The sequence below is a fragment of the Petromyzon marinus genome, chromosome 46 (assembly GCF_048934315.1).
Source record: "Petromyzon marinus isolate PM22_M1 ecotype Great Lakes invasive population chromosome 46, UKy_Petmar_22M1.pri1.0, whole genome shotgun sequence".
Lineage (NCBI taxonomy): Eukaryota > Metazoa > Chordata > Hyperoartia > Petromyzontiformes > Petromyzontidae > Petromyzon > Petromyzon marinus.
In genome coordinates this window covers 18,564,282-18,588,992 of record NC_133712.1, presented here as the reverse complement: position 1 = coordinate 18,588,992, position 24,711 = coordinate 18,564,282, and the positions used below count along the sequence as shown (strand labels likewise).

At 45.4% G+C, this 24,711-nt stretch overlaps 1 protein-coding gene across 1 annotated transcript in view; it reads left to right on the top strand.

Moving 5' to 3' along the window:
- Positions 1-24,711, top strand: part of LOC116952270 (uncharacterized) — a 41,766-nt gene that overhangs the window by 13,801 nt on the left and 3,254 nt on the right. Inside the window, exons 4-10 of the mRNA XM_032971466.2 lie at positions 1,806-1,893; positions 2,330-2,528; positions 7,762-7,804; positions 8,194-8,338; positions 19,844-20,093; positions 21,479-22,181; positions 22,985-23,090. Coding sequence (XP_032827357.1) covers positions 1,806-1,893; positions 2,330-2,528; positions 7,762-7,804; positions 8,194-8,338; positions 19,844-20,093; positions 21,479-22,181; positions 22,985-23,090 — 1,534 coding nt within the window. The remainder of the gene's footprint in view (positions 1-1,805; positions 1,894-2,329; positions 2,529-7,761; positions 7,805-8,193; positions 8,339-19,843; positions 20,094-21,478; positions 22,182-22,984; positions 23,091-24,711) is intronic.

The window sequence follows — 24,711 nt, the reverse complement described above, 5'->3', positions numbered from 1 at the left end:
TTAGCGAGCACCTATAAAGGCCGGCACAGCCACACAAGGGGGTGGGTGGCCAACAACACGCCCAACCGACTTTGTCTTCCCAGTACTGATGTTTACACAACACGCCAGGTACTTATTTAGCCTGAGTTGACATAGGGGAGTTCAGATAATCGTCCGTGGTGTTGGCCTTGAGCTGGAATGGAGCTCATCGGGTTCTTAGCGCAGTGCGTTAGCCACTGTGTCACCGCTCCCCGTGGAGTGGACTCACTCAATGGACAAACGCGCCGCCCGCTGATCGCTCGCTTGCCTGCAGTGCCATACGCATTGCGGCTGGTTTTGGGTGTTGCCCGGTCTCTGTCCCCGGGGCTTCAGCTGCGACACCGAGTCCCTCCGAACCTGCCTGACGTGTTGCCCCCACCCTAACCCTAAACAAACAAAGGGGGAATTTAGTCGGTCCGCATAGCGAGCAGCATTCCTGGCGTCATCGTCTTTACATCCATGGCAGCTCCGCCTCCACAACCAGCCCTCGCCACTCCAGCATTGGCGTTCCCTTCAATGTGTTCACTCTGTTCTCTTTTCCCCTTCGTTGTGTTCCCTCTGTTCCCGCTTTCTCTTCATCATGTTCCTTCTGCGTTCCCTTTTTACATTCATTGTGTTTCATTCATTGTGTTCCTTTTCCCCTCAATGTGCTCCCTCTGTTCCCTTTGCGTTTATGGTAATTGTCATCCGGATGATGAGAGGCATGGTCAGGATAAGTACTAAATCAGAATAACTGACTGACAATCACGAGATTGTGATGAGTTTAAGTTCCAGTGTAGCGTCAGCCCACAGTCCACCACTGGGTCGCCCCCGGTGACGCAGTTGTTACACGCCGCGCTCTGAACCCGCCGACCAGAGTTCAATTCCCAGCAGCGGTTGACAGCAGTGGCTATAGGCAATATCTAAACTGCCTCTGGGCTCCATACTTCATAAACCCACTGCTGATGAGCGCAAATACCACTATAAAGAAAAGCCATTGTCCAAAATGTCGCCTATAGTATATTTTTCTTTTCAGGTCACGCGGTATTGCCGACCGCATTGAGCGTTGTTGTTCTGTATTTCTTCACTGTATAGAGAAAGGACCACCTTCAGGACTTTTAGCTGCGAAGTTCGGTGAGGAACAAAGACGCGTCCGCTAAAGCGGTCCCAATGCACGGGAAGTGGAACAGCATGAGATTTCCGAATGGATTCTTTATTCCATGACACGAGCCCTGTCATAACACCATTGGGGATAAACCGGGAGATGCAAAAACCAAACGACACTGAAAAACGAATCGGAGAGCTTCTACTTCCCGGCTCGTGCGAGTCAAAACTCCCACAGTGGTGTTCCTGTGCTGCCGGACCACGACTCTACCAGGCACCAGGGCGGTGTGGTGGCTTGTGTGGCCACCGCTGCAGTGCCCACTCAATCCCTGCCGCACAACACCTTGCCAATCTCGCCAAGGAGCATAAACAATCACAAGAACTCTGGTCATCCTCGTGGCCACTTTTAGCGAGCCATCGAACAAAGACGGCCGCCGCATTGCTCGCTTTCAGATGCGCTTCTGCAGCTGTCTGAAACGCTCTTCCAATATTAGGAAACCACTGGAGCTAAGCACTTTAAAATCTGGATTGAAAACTCTTTTCTTTGTAACTGCCCATTGTGTTTAGTTTATTGTCCTTACCCCGCACCTCCGATTAGCACGGATTGGCTACGTATGGTACGAAAGAAGTTCAACATACATATATAGATGCTGCCGCCACCATCCCTCCCCCTCTCACCTGTCTCTCTGTTCCTCACCAAACAGGAGTTTCAAGTCGGGCTCAACTTCTCAAGCGAGAAGGAAGCCCAGGCTTTTGGCAGTGCAATCTTGGAGAGAATCCAGCAACGGCAGAGTAAGTGCTACCATTCCTCTGTCCACATCCCGGGCCTCTGTGTTCCCTTTGCATTTACGGTAATCATGATTCAGATGAGTGGCAAGGTCAGGACACGTGCGGCCTGCTATTGACAGCCCACCCTCTCCTCACTCACCCACCCACCCCTCGCCAACCCACCCACTCGCCCACCCGTCCACTCGCTCACCCACCCACTCACCCACCCGCTCACCCAATTAAAAATATAACGTTAATAGCACATTGAAACGACTAATACATTATATTTTCGGTTATTGACAATATAAGATATTTAAATGTTTGCTAATCGAGGGACACATAAAATCAACAGGTATTAAAACATGTTTAATTAACATATGTAAATAAGCTACATATAAATACAGAAAGGTGTCTGCCAGAAGTGTGCTGGACGCGTGTTTGTGTCATGTCACTCCGGCAGCGCGTGGCCCCGTGTTCTCTCCGAGCGAGGCTGTGGCGCCAATAACACAGCGCGATGTGGAGATGCCTCCCAGCAGCGGCCAGCAGGGCTTCCCCTTCTCCCTGGCCAAGCTGTCCACGGCGACGCTCGGCCGGTCAGCCAAGAAGGCGGCTAAACCCAAGATCGACAAGCGCTTCATCAGCGGGCCCAGCAATTTCCAGTACGCTCCACGCACACACGCACATACGCACGCGTCCATACAGGCCCGGGTCGCGTTCGAGATGGCATGGGTTTACGTCATAGCAATAATTACACTATGTAACAAACAAACAAAATTGTCCCCGGGTAGTAAGTGTTATTTTCGAATTGCTTATGCCTCAAAAGTACAGAAAATGGCTATAATTCCCCACAAAATGTGCTTTTGTGACCAGGACAGTGGTACTTTGACATTTACCTATTTTCAATGAGAATTCCAGACTGATTCAGTGCTGAGTAAACTTGGAGTAATATGAATTGTTGTATAAATACAGGGGCCTTAAGCCCACCAGTTCATACTCTTTGGTTCTTTCGGTAAGTCACGTAGGTATAAAATAAAATAAATCAGGACATTTCGGGCGCAACACAGGCGTCCGTCATCAGGTGGGAAAGCATGATCTGCTGCTAAGGCAGACTGCTTTAAAGGTTTGAAATGGGTGTAGCCCAAGGGTCATAAAGAAGTGGGCGTGGCTAGTGATGTTAATGTGAGAACTTGGCATGTAACTGTAAGAACAGAGAGCGGCCTCCTTGACGAGGGCACGCAAGTGGCTATGTTAATGTGAGGGATTAGCATGTTAATGTAACAACGAAGAGTGGTGCAATCCAAAGGCATGAGAGCGCAATCCAAAGGACGTGATACATATCTGAATTTTTCTGAGATGGCATCAAGAGGCTGCAAGCATCCAGCAGACATATTTTGCTATGTCTGCGGCCAATTTATCAAGACAAGAGCGGAAAAGTACTTTGTGGAAGCATCTGCTAAGATGTGTGAGGCCTACAAGGCATATTTCGCATGCCTGTCGGGGATTAAGACAAACTCTGGGGACCTCATTTCACCTGCAAAAAAACTCTGGAAGGTAAGATGGACAATTTGTTGCTTGTCATTTTGTTATAAGATTTGTAAACAAAAAAATTATAGTAAAAGATTTTAATTTTCAAATGTTTTACAATTTTCAATGTCATTGAATAATATATCATATATGACAAATGTTGCAAGAATCTCTTACACATTAGTCATGGGTGAAATAAATGTATTTTTGTAGGATGGTACAGAGTGGAAAAGAGAGCCATGAAGTTCGCTATCCCAAGAATTTGGCGGGAACCCACTGACCACTCAAGCAATTGCTACTTCTGCATGGTGGATCCTTCCAAACGTCGGACTGGCAAGAGTGCACCTGCTATCACGTATTTGGACCTTTCTTCATCCATTGCCCCGGTGCCACACTGCCATAAGCTCCCTGTACCCACTCCTCCGGAGAGAGAGCAGCCGTCTTTAGAAGAGAGCAGCAAGTCAGAGAGCGAGGAAGACGTTGTAGATCCAGATGACAATTTTAGAGGTGGAGCTGAGGAGAGAAACCCATACTACCCCAACCAAAAAGACCTCAACGACTTGATCAGAGATCTTGGTCTCACCAAGTCCAATACCGAGCTTTTGATGTCTAGACTCAAGCAGTGAAACTTGTTGGATGCAAGTGTACAAGTAGCAGATCAGGAAGCGTCACCAACCTTTTTGCAGCTTCTTCACCTGTCAAGATGGGCTCTGCTTCTGCCACAATGTGACCAGTCTTTTCGAGGCAATCGGAATCGCCTGTAACCAGAATGAGTTGGCGCCTCTTCATTGACAGCTTATCCAGGAGCCTCCAAGCCGTGCTGCTCTATAATGGTAACAAGTAATCGTCTCTTCCCCTGGCTCACTCGGTGCACCTCAAAGAGGATTACAACAGCATCAAGGCCTTGCTGGATGCCTTGAAGTATGATGAGTATGGCTGGGAGGTCATCGGAGACTTCAAAATGGTGTCATTCCTGATGAGTCTCGAAGGTCGTTTTACCAAGTTTTCCCTGCATGCTTTGCCTTTGGGACCAGTAGCGACACAAAGGTGCACTAACACAGGCGGGACTGTGGGAAGGTACTGGTGGACCCCCGGAAGGTGCTGATGCCACCACTGCATATCAAATTGGGCCTTATGAAACAATTTGTCAGAGCTGTAGATAAGGAGTCGGCAGCCTTCAAGTACCTTCAAGCTTTCTTCCCTAAGCTGTCTGAGGCAAAGGTCAAAGCTGGTGTCTTTTTCAGACCACAGATGAAGAAGATCTGGCAGTGCAATGAATTCCCCAAGAAGCTCACTAGTAAGGATAAAGCAGCTTGGAACAGCTTTGTCGCAGTGGTTCAGGGCTTCCTGGGCAATCACAAGGCCGAAAACTACATGGAGCTGGTTGAGACTATGGTGAAGAACTACGGCACAATGGGATGTAGGATGTCCCTCAAAGTCCATATTATTGATGTTCATCTTTATACATTCAAGGAGAACATGGGAGTGTACTCGGAGGAGCAAGACGAGTGCTTCCACCAGGATATACTGGACTTTCAATGCCGCTACCAACGACAGTATAACAAGAAAATGATGGGAGACTATATTTGGGGGCTGAATCATGAAAGTGATTTACAGTATAATTGTAAATCTCAAAACTACTCATTTCTAAATCTTTTGTAGTCATTTTTGTATTACTTTAGTGTAGTGTTCGATTTCACTCGGACAACTTCAGTCTTTCTTCGAACGCCTCTTTATTTACAATTCTCATTATGTCCTCCACATTCCACAATATCCAGGTCACCACGGCTCGCTTGCCGTGCTTCACTCGAATCGCTCGCCACCTTTGCCTCTCCACTCCCCACGATTACTTCGCTTGCTTCGCACTCAGCGACTCCGCACTCAGCGACTCCGCGCTCAGAAACTCCGCACTCAGCAACTCCACACACAGCGTCTTCGCACGCAGCGACTTCGCACACACAGCGTCTTCAGCTCCGCTATCACTACGCTCACTCCACTGCTGGCTATTCTCTTCTTCAGCTCCGCTATCGCTACGCTCACTCCACTGCTAACTACTTCGTCTTTGTTCAGCTTCGCTATCGCTACGCTCTCTCCTTCCAACTCTGTCTTCCAAACTCTCTCTCAACTCTGTCTTCCAAACTCTGTCTCTCAACTCTGTCTTCCAAACTCTGTCTTCCAAACTCTGTCTCTCAACTCTCCACACTTCAATTCCCCCTGTTGACTCCAAGCTCTCCCAACTCCACGTCTTGCCTCGTCCAGCTCCCAACTCCAACTCCCCGCTTTCTGTGTGTCTCCCCAATTTATCTCCATTCTCATTACCCCTAATTAATTGGCCCGCGTGCCTCCCCACGCTTCGAGTCCTCAACACCTGACTTTCTCCAAACATCTCGACGCCTCCTCGCCCTTAACAACAGCCCCAGCCTATCACTGCCGTTGCTGGTCCTCTGGCTTAATTGGCCCAACCTTTACTTCATCATCCCAGCTCTTGCACTTGGCTGTCCTAACATGACCCATACTGTTTTTGCCTTCGCTACAGGCTGACCCAAGATAACCCGTACTGTCTGTGTGATCATGCAATCACGCCGCCTCCACCACGCACCTTCGTACTCCACTACATCAGTATAAATACACGTTAATTTTGAGTCATATGTTGTTTTTTTTTACTTTATGAACGAAAAGACACAATTTTGCCCGTTGTCTCATTGAAAATGGGTAAAATTCAAAATATTACTGTTCTGGTCACAAAAGCAAAGTTTGTGGGGAATAATAGCTATTTTCTATACTTTTTAGGCATAAACAATAAAAAAATAACACTCACTACCCAGGGATAAAAATTGTGTTACATAGTCTTATTATTATTTATGTGTATCCAGGAGAGAAATGCGCCAAGCCTGCCTCTCCCCTGCTGCGCCTGTGGATTTGCCACTGTGTGTGGCAAAAATTATTTATTATAGTCGATGGTGTGCAGTGATGAGGGTGTGCGCTGCTCCCAGTCATGGCTAACATCAGTGGCAAGTGATATCTGTATTGCCATCCCCCCAACAACTTCACCCATCAATAACCAGTGTGGTGAAGTATGGTCAAGCAACCCCCGTGTGACCCATGCGATGTGAGGAGACATCCTTTAATCCAGCCCTGGGTTGACAATCTGCTGTTGATTCCTATTTCCATTGCAGTTACATTTTAGATATATATATAAACCATTGTAAATACAAGCATCGCATTCAACACCATGAGCGTTTCAAATGCATCGATACATTTGGGAGATGAGTGATTTTGTAGCAACTCGCTTGCATCTATCTATTTGTTGTCATGCAAAGTGACAATTGGCAGTGATAATGCAGGTGCCACATTGATTCCGTCTTTGTGCGTTTAGCTGCGCTACTAACCCGGCGACTAACCCTTGTGTGCTACTTCGGCCTTCATAGGTGTTCCTTGCCCCAATGATCTGTTAAGGCTATAGGGGTGATATTTGTCTTTTGCCTTGTGGTTTTTTGGATTCTTTCGTCTGTGTTTTGCACGGTGCTTTGAAATGCCACTGCACTGAAAGCGCAAGATAAATACGGATGAGACAACCCCCGTGCGTTTGTTGATGCAAGGCATCATTGCTGGCGTCAAGACTCGGCAAACACGCAGATCTCCCCTGCACATCCCTCGGGGCCTATCACTTGCTCGTGTGATAATTTAAGATGCTCCCAAACTCGCCCATGGTGAGCGAGCTGAAACGATCATAGTTGGCCCATTGCTAATCACCTGTGCTGTGTACCACATAACTAATTTAATTTGGCTGTGTCAAGTGGTGGAGGGTTTTTGACAACACAAATTTGGCCGATTCATTACGTCAATCGAAGATCATGATGATCAATGTTTTATGGTTTTTTATTGAATACAAATTCAACCCGTTTGAAGCCTGAAGAGCTGAATGGAGTTTGTGAAAGACCCAATGCAGAAGATCCCTGGGTTTGATCTTCCACGAAGCTCATGGTCCACCCTAAATCACATCTGCACAAACCATGCCAGATGTGGATACCTGATGCACAAATGGAAAATTAAAAACTGTCCAGTGTGCGACTGTGGTCACGAGAAAGGACTGTACAACATATAATGACGTATTGCCCTATCCACAAATATGAAGGAGACACAGAAATTCACTCCACTGATCCTGACGCAGTTGTCTGGCTTGGGCACCTGAATGTGAGATTGTATTTGTTAATGTGCATCTACATCAGCCGTATGAAAGAAGAAGATTGAGCATTTGGCAGCATCTCCCATCAAACAGGGCCCCTAATGTTTTGTCGTGTGTTCCTGAAATTGCAGTGGCTGTATTTTTTTCGTTCAGCTAACCCTGTTTTTTTTCGTTATTGACAGACACCTTAAACATGTCGGCTATAATCCACAAACTTCCTTCGACGTGAGTACAGTGCAACGGGCCCGCACTCACTACGGCTCCTGTTTGGTTCTTTCTGCTGTGATTTCTATTTGGTTGTCTCCGACATGCTTCCTGTTCAGTTCATTGCTGTACATTTGCTTCTGTGCTATGGCTTTTGCCATATTAGTGACACAGAGGTCACTTGCAGATGAGATGTCCCTGGTCGAACAAAACAACCCTGAGTCTTGAACCCCTAATGTGCAGCGAGTGGGTAGCGTGAGACTGTACCCATCACTGTTGGTAGCCCTGAGCAATTTTGTGGAAATTCCACATTTCCATGGCAGGAGTCAGATACCACTAATGCTGGAAATGGCATTGGATGTGTTCACTACTGTATGCCTCAAATTCTCCCTGTGTTTAAACGAGTGCAGAACATAGACCCAGAGCTGAAGAGGATGTTCCAGTCGGTGGGGATCACGGAGAAAGACCTGAGAAGTCAATCTACCTCCAAGGGCATCTACGACATCATTGAGAAGCACGGAGTGGAGGCTGTCAAGGATGAGCTGAGGCAGAAGAGTGAGTAGGTGGATGGGTCGGTGGATGAGCAGTTAGATAGGAAAGTGTGTAAATAAGTGGATGGGTGGGTGTGTATGAAAATGAGTGGGTTGGTGAATGACTGCATTCACCAACCAACTCTGTTAAGGCTATACGGGGGATCTTTGTTTTTCTGCTCGCATGTGGTTTATCCACCCTGCTCGCAATGCCATCTATAATTATTAATTAATGGATGACACCTTTATGGTTTAACACGTAGGCTTTTCGCGACCAATATCATCCATAAGAGGTTTTTTGTGGGTTAGATTGTGTAAATATATAAATGTGTCGTTAAAACCCACCACCACCCGACACAGCCAACTAGTAAGGGTTGTCACGTAAACATAACATGCCAATTCGTCACTAGTACAGCACACCGGTGTGTGTTGGAGAGCCTGGCCACAACATTTACAATCTGAGTATGACGTTTCACCAGTAATTACAACTAACTTCATCAGGCGACAGCCAGATTTGTGAAGTCTGTTTATTTCCTTATATAGAGAGGCATAGATGTGGTGACCACACTTCTGTGCTTTTGCACAAAGTGTGGTTACAAAACGGTTATCAACATCACTCGCGTTTAATTATCCAGCGAAATGTTTTCAGTCCTGTATAAAGGTCTTAACTTTGCTGTTACCCCACATACAATCCCTGTCGATGAGATTTCATAGTTCATAGTTCATTTATTTGGTATAGCCCTGTGAGCCATTCGGCTCTTGAATCGGGTGCAACCGCAACAAACAAAAACATGAACAAGAAAACATCTTAAAGTGATTATGTGACTGTGCAAACAGAAAATCCAGGGGAAAAAAACATCAAAATATTCCTGAAATAGCACCATACACCAACGCTGTGTGCAAAAATCCCAGTGGGATAAAAGTCAAATAACAACAACAACCACAAGACATCTAAGATTAAGGCCATCAGTCTAACTCCATACTACAATAAACAAAAACATGGCCAAAACCCAAAAAAACGTTTTCGAAATCACCAAAATAAAAGCCATAAATGCAATGTAACAGTGATCATAGGGACTGTGACCGAATTTTTAACAATAAACTACATAAATAAATTATAACACCAAAATCTAAAGCCATATTTTAGGCCACTGAATAGCAGTGGCAGCTAGGGGTTTACAACTCCTCAAGAGCAGTTTTGAGTGAAGATCTCATAGGTAGTGATTCAAGTTGCAGTTTATTGGCAATAGCATTCCAGACCCTGGGGGCATCAATAGCAAAGGCTCCCCGGTTTTTGTATGGCAATAGGGAATGTGAAGCTGGTAAATGAGCAAAGACCTGAGGTCAAATTTGTTCTTTGAAACAGAGGAGATCCAGTAGGTAGTCTGCGGATTTTTTTGTAAGTACATCGTGAATAAATAAGATCTGGTGCACAAGCCGTCGAACATTAAGAGATATTAAGTTTGACCCAATGTAGAGATCACAGTGGTGAGTCCTATATGGGCAGTTCAATGCAAATCTTAAGGCCGAGTGATAGATGGAATCAAGCTTCTTCAGTACAGTACTTGGGGCTGATTTATACACGATGTCACAGTAGTCAAGTAGAGGCAGTATGGTAGCTTTTATCAATTACAAACGGAACATTGGGGGGAAACAGTGCTTGTGTCGATACAGAAAACCAATTTTAATTTTTGTCTTTTTACCAATATAATCAATGTGATCTTCAAAATTAAGTTTTGAATCCAGGATGACCCCAAGATACTTATAGATCTTGACTTGCTCTATTTGATAATTATTCAAGGAATGTAATTGGGGAAAAATAACTTCCTGCTTTAGTCCCGGTGAGAAGCATAGCGCCTTGCTTTTGGAGGTATTCAGGACTAGTTTAAGAGAAACTAGCTGATGTTGTAGTTTGTTGAAATCACCCTGGAGCTTAGCAATCACGTCATCGAGAGAGCGGCCAGCAGTAAAATCAGTATCGTGTCATCTGCAAAAAGATTTACCCTGGAATGATCCAGGTCAGTGCCCAAGTCATTGAGATAAAGAGAGAACAAGAGGGGGCCGAGGATGGAACCTTGTGGAACCCCTTTTGTTATCTTAACACTGTTTGACCTCCAACCATCTGTGAGTACAGTTTGGGTGCGAGAAAAGAGGTAATTTTTTAACCATTGTACTGTGTTCTCGGAAAAACCGAGGCAACTTGGTTTACTAAGCAGGGTGTTGTGGTCTACTGTATCAAAAGCTTTGGACAGGTCAAGAAAAAGACAGGCACAGTACTGCTTATTATCAAGGCTATTGTAAATTTGATTCAAAGAGTCTAATGCAGCAGATGTGGTGCTGTATTTTTTTCAGAACCCAGATTGTTTTAGATGTAGTAGATTGTTGGTGGACAGGAAACTGCTAATTTGGTAGTTCAATCATTTTTCAACAATTTTCATCAATGGGAACAAAATTGAGATAGGTCGGTAGTTATTGGGATCATCTTTAGGGCCCCCTTTGTGAAGTGGACGGACATAGGAATGTTTCCATTCTAGAGGAACTGATGCTTCTTTGATGGACAGGTAGAAAGTATGGGCTCTAGGTTTGTATATTAGGTGACCAACAGTTAGTAGAGCAAAGATGGGAAAACTATCTGCTCCGGTAGAGGAGGACCCTTTGAGGTAGGACAGTTGTTTCAGAACATTACTTTCGTGGATTGGTTGGAAACTAAATTCGTTTAATGTTTGGACAGGGGTGTAGGAATTTGCAGGAGCAGGGGTGACTCCCAATACATTATCAAAAAGATTACCAGCTTCAGAAAAATGAAGGTTAAAATTGTCAACTTTTTTTGAGATCTGAAAAATATTCCCCATTTCGGTTAAGCTCAACGGGCAGATTGTCTGTTTTGGATGCCTTTTCGATAGATTTGATTGTTTTCCAAAAAATCCTGGCATTTCCATGTGATTCGAGGAGAGTAGAGGAAAAGTAGGCATTTTTTGCATGCCGTATTTGTTTTACGCATCTATTCCTTAAAATCCTGTATTCTAGCCAGTCATTTACCAAATTACTTTTCTGAGCACATGCCAAAGCCTTGTCCCTAGTTTTCATGAGCTTTGTAATCAAAGGATCATACCATGGTGGGCGGTTGCCTTTAGTTTTAAATCTAACCAACATAGCATGTTTGTTAAGAATTTGGAGAAACGTGTACCTGAAAGTCTCCCAAGCCGTAGTCAGGTTGGGGATATCCTAGACCTCATCAATATCCGAGTGAAGCACATCATTTGTAAATGCCTGAGTGCTGAAGTGCCTCAAAGAGTGCTTCGCAACAATTTTAGGGGGGGCTTTGGGTCTGGCTGATGATCTCACCCCAAAAATTAAGGAGTGATCACGAAGGTTATTACCCAGAACACCAGTCAGTGCGAAATTGTGAGGGGCATTTGTCAATAGGACGTCAAGCAGAGTTGACTGTCCCGGATTTTTTAGGTTGGGTCTTGTAGGGACATTTATTAATTGAAACAGGTTAAATTCTTCTGTAAAATTTGTGGCCACGGCCGGCGGGTTTAGCCAATTCCAATTTAGATCACCCACTAAAACTATGTCACCTTTAGGGAGGCCCTCAAAAAGCTCTCTCAGTGCCGATGCAGCTTCAACATCCTTCCCACAAGGCGGTCTATAGCAGCACACTACCAATATCTGTTGATTATTTGGGAGAGTTATTCTGAGAGCCAAACCTTCAAAGCAACATTTTTTAAACCAGGAGTGAGCTGGTGAACATGCAATAGTGTTACGAACATAGATGGCAATTCCACCTCCTTTAGATCCTCGGTCAAGCCGAAAAAGGTTGTAGTTTTTATCGTAATCTGCAAGTCATTGACGGCAGGAGTGAGAAATGTTTCTGTTAGGCAAAAAATGTCCGGGTCAAGATTTTCCACTGCTAGTTTTAGTTGACTTAATTTAATCACAAGCCCTCTGATGTTGACATGTAGAACACCAACCCCTTTCCTGCCAGAAAAATCTACAGAATTATACGAGTTCTTTTCATTTGGGCCAGGATGAAGCTCAATACCACCCAGAAATAAGAAAAGTAGAATTAACAGTTTGCATAAGTATTTTCTGTGAAAGGATGAAGAGCGGCGAACCTTGGTCGAATAGCAGCAGCTCGCAGATGGTGTTATTTTTAAGAGCAGAATTAAGTTTGGAAGGAGTGCTGGTGAAGTAATGGGACAAAGATAGGGTTTAAAAGGATACAGTGATGGAGTGTAGAAGTGTCTATGAGCTATTTCATTTGCAGGTGTAGTGGCAAATCGAGCAACAAGTATTGACGCAAAATAACGAGGGTAGCCGTTTGTAGAGTTGAGTGTGGCACTAGATATGGCCGGGAGGGACAGCAGTATGATACACAGCAGGAGAATTGCCATCTTTAAAATATCCGGGGTATACACAGATTTATACACAAGTGGAATAGAAAAATATATATATACTTGTAGGCCGAGCGTGAGAAAAACGTCTTGCCGCACTCGTCACACATGCACGGCTTCTCGCCCATGTGCTAGGGTTTCACAGCGCCCCCCCCCCTCCCCCCAGACAGCAGATTCTTGGCTGTTGTGGGCTCGGCTGAAAAACGCTTGCACCGCCTCCTTTCCCCGCCGCAGGATGGTGCTCGAGTTAGCCCTCCTTGAGCTCAGCCCACGACTGGAAATGTCGTTTTTTGGCCTCTCGTGTCTCTGCTACCCGTCCAGACGGCCCCAGTGAAGCCCACACAGGGGACTCTTCATTCACGACCCTTGGCCGTCTCGACGATCTCCGTGAAGTTGTCCAGGATGGAGCGCACGTCGTCCCTGAGCCGCTTGTTGAACGACTGCAGCAGCGCCTCCTTGCTCTGGGGCAGCGCCCGCGACATCTCAGGGCAGTAATGGACGTAGCACGGCACTCCCTCAGGGCAGCAGTGGACGAAGCACAACCCTGGCTCAGGGCAGCAGAGGAGAGAGAGTCTGGCTCCCTCACGGCAGCGGTGGAGATAGCGCGGCTCTCCCTCAAGCCAGTAGTGGAGAGCACGGGGCTCCCTCCGGGCAGCAGTGGACGGGGCACGACCCTGACTCGGCAGCAGTGGAGAGAGCACGGCTCTCCCTCAGGGCAGCAGCGGAGAGAGCACGACCCCACCCCAGGGCAGCAGTGGACAGAGCATGGCTCTGTCCACTGCTGCTGAAATGGAATCAGCAGTTAGACATCTCCCCCATAATCAAGCTGAGATGACTAGGCATGAGGTTGAAAAAATTATGAAGAGCTGCAAATTGCCAAAAACAAATATTAACTTCAGTGAAGCAAAAGCCTTCAGAGAATTGAGTGCAAATAAAGATATCCAAATTCTTGCTGCTAATAAGAGCCAATCAACTGTTGTGATGCCCCGTGAGGACTATGATAATAAAATCAAAGATTTACTCGATGAAGGTACCTACCTTAAAATTAAACGAGACCCAACCAGCACCTTGGAACATAAAACAACGGCAATCATTGCCAAGTCATCAATTCCCAAGGAAGAGCAATATCTGATCAAACCAAGGACATCAAAACCACCAAGACTTTATGGGCTACCAAAAATTTACAAACCTGATGTCCCATTAAGACCCATAGTTAGTACAATAGGCTCTACCACGTACAAATTAGCACAATACGTAACAAAATAAATACAGCCCTACATCGGTAGGACCTCTTCGTTCATCAAAAACTCTGAACATTTCGTACATATAATTAAAGATATTAAGCTTAACCCTAATAATGTTATATTCTTGGTTCTTTCGGTAATGTCACGTAGAAGGGAAACAATAAAATAATAAAAATATTAAACAATAAAATTATCATGACGTTTCGACTGCAACACAAGCAATCATCATCAGGTGTGAAAACCACAATAAGAAAATTTGAAAATAGTGGCGTTTTTTTTACGTTTACACAACGGATAGTGATTTGACAGTTTGTTCAGATGGACGAGTCCATCTATGTTCGGAAAAGAGGAGGGGGGAGACGAAAAAATAATGGATGCGGTCTGAAAGCCACCTTAAGCGTGCTCAATCTATTAAGACCCGAAATGGTTTATCAAATCCTTCCAATGATTGCTAAGCCAGAATAGGAACACATAGCCAGTGAACTCAAGCACGTACACCAAGCTCTTAAGGCTAATGGTTATTCCGACTACACAATCCGCAAAGCTATCACTCCAACCATGAAGAAGAACCCTCTTTAGGATCCTTTCAAAACCATTACTTTACCCTACATAGCGGGGATCACAAAAAAAATCTCCAAAATTTTCAATAAACACAAGATCCAGGTCCGATTCAACACATTACATAAAATTCGTGATCTGGTTCCGTCTGTAAAAGATCTGATTCCGGACATACAGTACTCTGGCATCTACAAACTAAGTTGCCTCTGTGGTAGTAGTTACATTGGAGAAACCAAACGACATGTCTCGGACCGCATTCGTGAACACATAGTAGACCTGAAACACGGTAGGACCAACACCTCGGCGGTGGCAGATCACTGTTATAATTCAGTAGATTCACATGACATTGACTTCTCCAAGACAGAGGTTCTTTGCAAGCCATCTGGCTACCATGAGCGATTCGTTCATGAGGCTATCCACATATACAAACACAGACAATTTCAACCAAGAAGATGGATTCTGGCTTAGCAATTATTGGAAGGATTTGATAAACCATTTCGGGTCTTAATTGATTGATCACGCTTAAGGTGGCTTTCAGACCGCACCCATTATTTTTTCGTCTGCCCCCTCCTCTTTTCCAAACATAGATGGACTCGTCCATCTGAACAAACTGTCAAATCGCTATCCGTGGTGCAAACGTAAGAAAAAAAACGCCACTTTTTTCAAATTTTCTTGTTATTTTCACACCTGATGATGATTGCTTGTGTTGCAGTTGAAACGTCGTGATGATTTTATTGTTTTATATTTTTATTATTTTATTGTTTCTCTTCTACGTGACTACCGAAAGAACCAATAATATGAATCCCTGCAGTCACGAAAGCTTTAAATCAAAACCTAATGATATTCTCGTAAGTTTTGATGTGACCTCTGATTACGAGGGTTCCAGTCAACGAGTCAATTAAATTACTCGACACTCTGGTAACGAATAAAGGTTCATCCAAAGATATCCCAAGACTAGCTGAACACAAAGCTATTGCTTTTGAAACAAAAAACAATAGCTTCAAGCACACTAAAACCCTCTGCTTGGTTTAGATATGTTGATGACACATTGGTGGTTTGGTCACACAGCAAAGATACACTGAACGCATTTCTAAATCATCTCAACTTGAAAAACCCCATCCATCCAGTTCACCATAGAAGTGGAAGCTGACAGAACCATTTCTGGATATTCTGCTCGGACGGGGTCGAAATGGTAAAATAATAGTATTTACTGAAAGAAAACGCATATTGACGCCTATCTGAATGCAGAGTCCCACCATCATCCCGCACAGAAATCTGCTCTCATCAAGACGCTCATTCATCGAGCTAAGAAAGTGTCAGATGGTGACAGTTTGAGAAGTGAAATCCAACATGTTAAAGAAGCGCTGCAAATGACTGGTTACAATGATGCACCAATCAGCAGGGCATTGAATGCCAAACCCAAATCAAATAACACGAGTATTGAAACTTCCCAAGTAATTAAAACGATCAAAATGCCATATATTGCGGGAGTAACTAATAAACTAGCCAGATGTTTGAAAAAAAAAAACATCCGAATCAGATTTGGCACCATACATAAAATACAGAAATTAATTACTGGTACAAAAGATGTATTACCGAAGCGATCAACAGAATGTGTGCACAGGATTAACCGCACGTGTGGAAAATGTTATGTTGGGCAAACAGGACGAATGATCAGCACGAGACTAAAATAACATCAGAGAAATATTAAATACTCCCAAATACAACTGTCGGCAGTAGCAGAACATGCGTGCAAACAAGAACACTCAATTGATTTTGATAATGTTGAAGTTCTGTGCAAAACTAGCTGCTACTGGCCAAGACTAATTAGGGAATATTTCTAAATTTAAACAAAAATATTTTTTACCGTTTGGATGGCTGCCACCTTAGTGCTGCATGGAAACGAATAATCATATAATACATTATTTAAACGCATGCCTATAAAGGGCACCATACTTTAATAGGGATTACCGTTGGTACGGTTATTTTAATACACATAATAGACAGGAAGGACAAGATCAAAGGGCACCCAAAATGCACATGCGTAATGTACGTTAACTCATTAATCCCCCCCCCCCCCCCCACTTTGCGCAAGAGTGCAGAAGTGTGGTTACCACATCTACGCCTCTATATACAGTGAGGGAAAAAAGTATTTGATACCCTGCTGATTTTGTACGTTTGCCCACTGACAAAGAAATGATCATTTATTTCTAGATTTGAAGCTTTCGTGACTGCAAGGATTCATACTCTTTGTTTTTTTCGGTAAAGTCACGTAGGTAAAATAAAATAAATTAAAATGAAAGAAAACAATTAAATCACGACGTTTCGGAGGCAACACAAGCTTCCGTCTTCAGGTGGAACAGTCACAGCAAGATCGCTGCATCAAGTGGGGAGGCTCTGAGAGCCTTGAGCTTAAATATAGGTTAAGGGGGGGGGGAGGAGCCAAGTAGTGCACATTGATGTTGTGCGAAGCTAAGTTAATCGGTCTTTTGTTATGTCGAGGGTGCGGGGGATGCAGTGGGTCACTGCACGGGGGCAATGGAAAAAATGGAAACAAAAATGGAAAAGTTCGGAAAGAATGTGCTATGTGCTTATAAGGTAGCTAAAGTTTTGACTTGGTTTATGCCATCTTTCCAGTGGTTGCTTAATTTAAAACCATCCTCTCGGTTGAAGTTGTGTCTATGTTTGTATATCTGGATGGCTTCGTGGACAAATCTTTGGTAATAACCGGGAGGTTTGCATAGTACTTTGGTATCGGAGAAAACAATCTCATGAGAACCCGCTGTGTTTAGACAATGATCCGATACCAAAGTACTATGCAAACCTCCATTGCCCCCGTGCAGTGACCCACTGCATCCCCCGCACCCTCAACATAACAAAAGACGGATTAACTTAGCTCCACACAACATCAATGTGCACTACTTGGCTCCTCCCCCCCCCCCCCCCCCCCTTAACCTGTATTGAAGCTCGAGGCTCTCAGAGCCTCCCCACTTGATGCAGCGATCTTGCTGTGACTGTTCCACCTGAAGACAGAAGCTTGTGTTGCCTCCAAAACGTCGTGATTTAATTGTTTTCTTTTATTTTAATTTATTTTATTTTACCTACGTGACTTTACCGAAAAAACCAAAGAGTAAAGAATGATCAGTCTATAATTTTAATGGTAGGTTTATTTGAAAAGTGAGAGTCAGAATAACAACAACAAAATCCAGAAAAACGCATGTCAAAAATGTTATAAATTGATTTGCATTTTAATGAGGGAAATAAGTATTTGACCCCCTCTCAATCAGAAAGATTTCTGGCTCCCAGGTGTCTTTTATACAGGTAACGAGCTGATATTAGGAGCACACTCTTTTAATGGGAGTGATCCTAATCTCAGCTTGTTACCTGTATAAAAGACACCTGTCCACAGAAGCAATCAATCAATCAATCAGATTCCAAACTCTCCACCATGGCCAAGACCAAAGAGCTCTCCAAGGATGTCAGGGACAATATTGTAGACCTACACAAGGCTGGAATGGGCTACAAGACCATTGCCAAGCAGCTTGGTGAGAAGGTGACAACAGTTGGTGCGATTATTCGCAAATGGAAGAAACACAAAAGAACTGTCAATCTCCCTTGGCCTGGTGCTCCATGCAAGATCTCACCTCGTGGAGTTACAATGATCATGAGAACGGTGAGGAATCAGCCCAGAACTACACGGAAGGATCTTGTCAATGATCTCAAGGCAGCTGGGACCATAGTCACCAAGAAAACAATTGGTAACACACTACGCCGTGAAGGACTGAAATCTTGCAGCGCCCGCAAGGTCCCCCTGCTCAAGAAAGCACATATACATGCCCGTATGAAGTTTCCCAATGAACATCTGAATGATTCGGAGGACAACTGGGTGAAAGTGTTGTGGTCAGATGAGACCAAAATGGAGCTCTTTGGCATAAACTCAACTTGCCGTGTTTGGAGGAGGAGGAATGCTGCCTATGACCCCAAGAACACCATCCCCACCGTCAAACATGGAAGTGGAGAAATTATGCTTTGGGGGTGTTTTTCTGCTAAGGGGACAGGACAACTTCACCGCATCAAAGTGACGATGGACGGGGCCATGTACCATCAAATCTTGGGTGAGAACTTCCTTCCCTCAGCCAGGGCATTGAAAATGGGTCGTGGATGGGTATTCCAGCATGACAATGACCCAAAACACACGGCCAAGTCAACAAAGGAGTGGCTCAAGAAGAAGCACATTAAGGTTCTGGGGTGGCCTAGCCAGTCTCCAGACCTTAATCCCATAGAAAATCTGTGGAGGGAGCTGAAGGTTCGAGTTGCCAAACGTCAGCCTCGAAACCTTAATGACTTGGAGAAGATCTGCAAAGAGGACTGGGACAAAATCCCTTCCCTCCTGAGATGTGTGCAAACCTGGTGGCCAACTACAAGAAACGTCTGACCTCTGTGATTGCCAACAAGGGTTTTGCCACAAAGTACTAAGTCATGTTTTGCAGAGGGGTCAAATACTTATTTCCCTCATTAAAATGCAAATCAACTTATAACATTTTTGACATGCGTTTTTCTGGATATTGTTGTTGTTATTCTGTCTCTCACTTTGCAAATAAACCTACCATTAAAATTATAGACTGATCATTTCTTTGTCAGTGGGCAAACGTACAAAATCAGCAGGGGATCAAATACTTTTTTCCCTCACTGTTAGGAACGAAACAGTTAGACTCAAATCTGTCTCGCCTGCTGAAGCCAGTTATAATTACTGGCGAAACGTCATACTCATTGTAAATGTTGTAGCTTGGCTCTCCAACACACATTGGCATGTTCTGTTTATGTGACAACCCTTACTAGTTGGCTGTGTCGGGCGGTGGCGGGTTTTAACGACACATATTTACGAGATCTAACCCAAAAAACCTCTTATGCACCTTTATGGTGTTGCACCCGCATTCAACTTGCGAATTCCCTGTATGGGTAAGGAACCCAGGGGTGCCGCCGTAGCAGTGATGAGATGTTATCTCCCTTGCCGGGTATGCAGGAGGACGTGAATTTGATCCTGACCTCCTGACGCCTTTATATTTGGAGTTTTCATGGTCTCTCTCGCCATGGTCGCTTGAATTTTTCTCCGAGTCCTCCAGTTTTTCCCTCTGCATTTAGAAACATGTGTTTAGTCTATTTGGCTGCTATAAATTTCCACATGATAAGCCACTTCGTTGAGCTATCATTTGTATCCAGGTCGTTTCTGAAAGGGTGAATAACTCGGTGGTCTTTACCTGGTAAAATCAAATAGTAAAATAATAGTAAAAATGTAAAAAAATGGCGGCTGGGCTTTCTCTCCTCTCACAGCCTCTGCTGCTGCTGCTGCTGCTGCCGGTCCTTCAGTGCCCAGCCGCACACCGGGCCCCGTTCACAGCGGCACGACACGGCTGCCCAGGGAGGCGTTCAACCCCTTGTCTCCGTACGCCCAGAGGAACCACTCGGAGCAGGCCGTATCATCCCGCACGGCCCCTGGGGGCCAGGCGCCGCCACCGCCATCGCCCGTCGCCCCCGTGCCGACACCCGGCACCTACCAGAATGGAGCGCCGGGCTACAACAGGTGAGGGGGGGGGCCTTCCCCCGCCTACCCCAATGCATAAACCGACAGGAGGACTTCATGAGAAACGTACCCCATTTCTGAGCTTCAATCAGCCCCTAAATTGTACTATGGCAGTCTCCATGAAGTTGCAGACAAAGGGGAAGAGAGAGCCTAGGTAGGGCCAAATGGCGGGAGACTGAGCACGAAACTTTGAGGTGGCCGTGTATCAACTGTGCAGCAGCTGCATAATTTAGTTGAGCTTTGAGAGCGATTGTAGCGACGTGTGGTGGTCATGGTGGTGTTGGCATCACTGGCTTTGGCCGCAATGACCTCTCCATTGTCAATGCGTCATTCATCATTCACTCTCAAATTTTTCTAAATTGTCCTTAAAAATTTTTTTTAATCTCCCATGGTTCCAGTTACATGTCGCGTATCGTCACTTGAGATGAAGTAGCTCGAAGTGATAATTTTGAAACATAGATGTCAAGCAAAGAACCCCAAAGGCCCCAAACAACGAGCGGCAGAAACATAGTTGTAATAAATAAAGCTGACATGTGAAGCAAGGTTATTGTTGTCGAAGACGGGGAAAACGAGGCAATTATGATGAGGGAATTCCAAAGTGCAGCATTGCAAGAGAAGAGGCAGAAAGAGAAGAGTTTTTTACCTGCAGTGTGGTGGGTGAGAGTAGTTGAGTGGGTGAGCAAATGGGTGAGTGAATGAGTGTGATCTTGATTTGAAGTTTTCGTGACTGCAGGAATCCAAACTCTTTGGTTCTTTCGGTAAAGTCAAGTAGGTAGAAAAAAATAATAAATCACGACGTTTCGATGGCATCACAAGCAATCGTCATCAGGTGGAAAGATTTAGGTGGAAAGATACAGGCGGGGTCAGAGATGGAAAGGAGTCCCGTCACCGCACGCACGCACAACAGCTGCGTTAAAGGGAGAGATTGGCATGTTAATTTAAATTAGTATAATGGGAAATGAGCCCCGTCGTCGCACGCACGCAGCTGCTGTGCATGCGTGCGGCGACGGGACTCCTTTCCATCTCTGACCCCACCAACTTACCCTTGGGTGACACCCACCTCAAACCTGTATATAACCTCTTGTTGCAGCAGCCTTTTCCTGTTCAGCAGTTCTACTGCTGTATCTTTCCACCTGATGACAATTGCTTGTGTTGCGATGGAAACGTCGTGATTTATTATTCTTTTCTACCTACGTGACTTTACCAAAAGAACCAAAGAGTAATGAGTGTGATGTTTTGATCTCCGATATGGTGGTTGAGATGATTGTCTGCCTCAATGGGTGAAGGAATCGACGAATTAATTTCCATGGAACAGTAGGCATAGTATAAGCAATATAAGAGTGACAAGGAGGCAACTGATTAGTGTTCTTGTTTCTGTGTTGAAGCTTCCAGAGATCCCAAAACACGGAAGAAAACCTCACAGTGCTACGCCACCAACGACCTCTTCCTCCGTTATCGGCGGCACAAACTCCACAACCACCACGGCCGCCTACGACGTTACCTCCCCCGCTCCCTCCACCGTCAACAGGACCTCCACAGCCACAGCCATCGTCATCATCATCATCATCATCCTCAGGACGTCGACCTCAGCCGTTAACAGAACCTCTGCTCCCAGCATCATCTCAACTTTCTTTTCCACAATCATCGAAAGGACCTCCTCCTCCACCTCCTCCTCCACCACCACCGTTGACGGGACCTCCTGCCTTTCCGCCAATGGGGCCCACTCCCCCCACTTCTCCTCCTCCTCCTCCTCCTCCATCGTCACGCCCACCACCACTTGCCCCACCACCGCTGTGCCCCCCGCCCCCTGCCGGGCAGCCAGCCACTGGCGACCGACCATCGGCCGCTAGTCTGTTGCTGCGGATTCGGAGTGGATGGGGATCAAGGGCGGAGCCTGATGTAACAATGGCGGAGCTTGAGCAATACAGGGCGGAGCCTCAAGGGGAGAAGGCGGAGCCTGAACGATGCCCAGACGGGGCTGAGGCACAGGCACCGCCTCCTGCACCACCAACTCTGCTCTTGGTGCCGTCCGATGACCGACGAGGGGGACTCCTTGATCAGATCCGACAAGGCTTCCAGCTCAAGGCGGTGAGTGCAGCATACGCTGTGAGTGCCCCGGCGTCGTGCATGGTGTTTTAAGAACCGATGATCAAGTTGCCAAGAGTGCGCTAAGTGGGGTTGAGCATGGCTGGTACACAGCGGTGGCGAGATGTTACCTCTCTCGTCTGGTATGAAGGTTGTGGGTTCGATCCGAACCCTGACACGTGTATATTTGGAGTTTGCATTCTCTCTCTCCCTGTTAATTTTTTTTCCGTGTCCTCCAATTTTTCCCTCCACATTTATAGACATGCGTTTAGATTAGTTGGCTGATGTTAATGTCCAGATTATAAGTTACTTGGTTGAGCTATCAAGTTAGATAAAATGACTGCCACCCTGCAGAAAATCAACCATGGTTGTGTTGTGAATAGATTCTGCCCGTGCCATGGATATGGGGAATTTCCACCACTGGCTCAGGGCTACCATGAGAGGTGTTTCATGCCATGTATCAGTGTGTGTTAGTAAGGCATGCGTTCCATGAAGTGTATCAGTGTTAGTAAGGTATGCATTTCATGTAGTGTATCAGTGTGTTAGTAAGCTATATGTTTTATGTAGTGTATTAGTGTGGTGTTAGTAAGGCATGTTTCATGCCTTGTGTCAATGCGTTAGCAAGCCATGTATTTCATGCCATGTATCATTGATTTGTCACCTCAATGTGGCGCAGATGCTCCCCGGGCGCATTTGGCATTTCTCCTGCATGGTGTCCGTGCCACAGTCTGCACTCGCCTCCCCAGCTTAAGAGCCGCTGCTTTAACCCCCTCCTGTTCTGTCCGTGGGGTGGTGGTCACCGTTAGGTCCCAGAGACAGATGGAGCAATGACCCCATCTGCTGGAGACGGCGGAATCGTTGGCGCCTTGATGGAGGTGATGAATCGGCGCAGTCGCATCGTGCAGTCGTCAGGTGAGCACGCAAGCAAACACGCACAGGCACGCAGGCGAGCCTGCACCCAGGCAGGCATGAACCCAGGCAGGCAGACAGGCATGAACCCAGGCAGGCAGGCACGTGTGCACTTCTGTGGTGCCTCCAGTGCAGTATTCAGGGTAGGAATTTTCATTGATAGTGTGCTTCAACGTTTAAGTGCATTTTGATTGAACCAGGTGAGAACCCAAGAGACCAGAATGAAGTTTCTTTGGTGTCCGAGGTCACCAAAGTGGCAAAAGTGATGGCATAAAAGCAAAATATAGTAAGTCCTTGTTTAACGCGATAGATGCATTCCTGAAAAGTGGTGCATTAAGCAAAATAAATTTCCCCATAAATTATGTAATGCTAAAGTTTGGCAAAATACGATGTACACAAACAGTGAGATAGTGGGACTAATAACGGAGGGTACGCCGCCGCATTACTGTGTAATTCCACGTACTCTACTGTTCCGCTCAGCCGTGCAGCTCAAGAAAGTAGTTCATCACTGACCACTCAGAAACCGTATTAAAATGGTGCGCGCTCCACATCATAACGTTACCTATTCAGTGTTGTGTGAAAAATGTTCCCTAATGGAATAATTGCATTATAGTGAAAACATGTTGTATGAACACGCGCCAAGCAAGGACTTACCATACAGCAAAAAAGCAAATGTTAATCCGAGCAAAAACAACACAACAGAATTTATAGGAGACAAACAAAAATTTTTAAACAAAAATAACTGCATCACATAGAGAATTAGAAAATATTGCAAATGTAATTCCCTGCAGTTCAAATCGGCTTGGATAGATGACCTCTGCAGTTTCTTCCTTCAAACACCATCAACTCAAAGCGCCTGACATGAAGTCTCAACCTGCGGCAGTCTGACTAAGGGGTCCCCCTAGTGGCAGCTGTCCCTCTGCAGCACAAGGTGTGGAGAGCTTAGCCTGAAAATCGGAGTTAGTCTGCCAGGGGAGGATGATGTTGCCTTGTGGATTTTCTGAATTAAGTAATTTCTGAGCAATTTATCAAACTTTGCAAAGTTTGGACCATGATGCTGGCACCTACGGCCTTCTGTTTTGAATGGCATCCCAGAATCTTTAACGTCCCCTGTGAAGTGGACTACACATCTATGTTGAATACACCGCTAACTTCTGCAACAGGTGGCAAACATGCAATTTCACAGCCTTGTCAGTCCCATCCAACAAGGGGGAGTTCAGAATCAACATTTGAATGGCCAAACTGGGTCATGGGCAGTTGGGTTACACTAAACGTAATTGGCAGCTCTAAGGCAGTGGTGGAAATTCCACATTCCCATGGTGGAGGCCAGCTTGTACACAGCTGAAAATTGTTTATAGTAATGATTGATTGCGTAGGCGCGGTGAAGTGGGCTAGCAGTAGCACACTCGTCGTTCGTTGCAGAGGTTCACAGTTCAATTCGGTGGCCGCCGGGGTTAATACTGCAGGTGTAATAATACCATGCCGCACCCTCTGCTTCACTGTGGATGTTAAAGATCCTCTCACATCGGTTGCAAGAGTAGGCCATTGAATACTCGCGTCACAGTCCAAATTCGAAAAAACACAACTTACTGAATTGGAATATATACTGGTGAAACGTCGTACT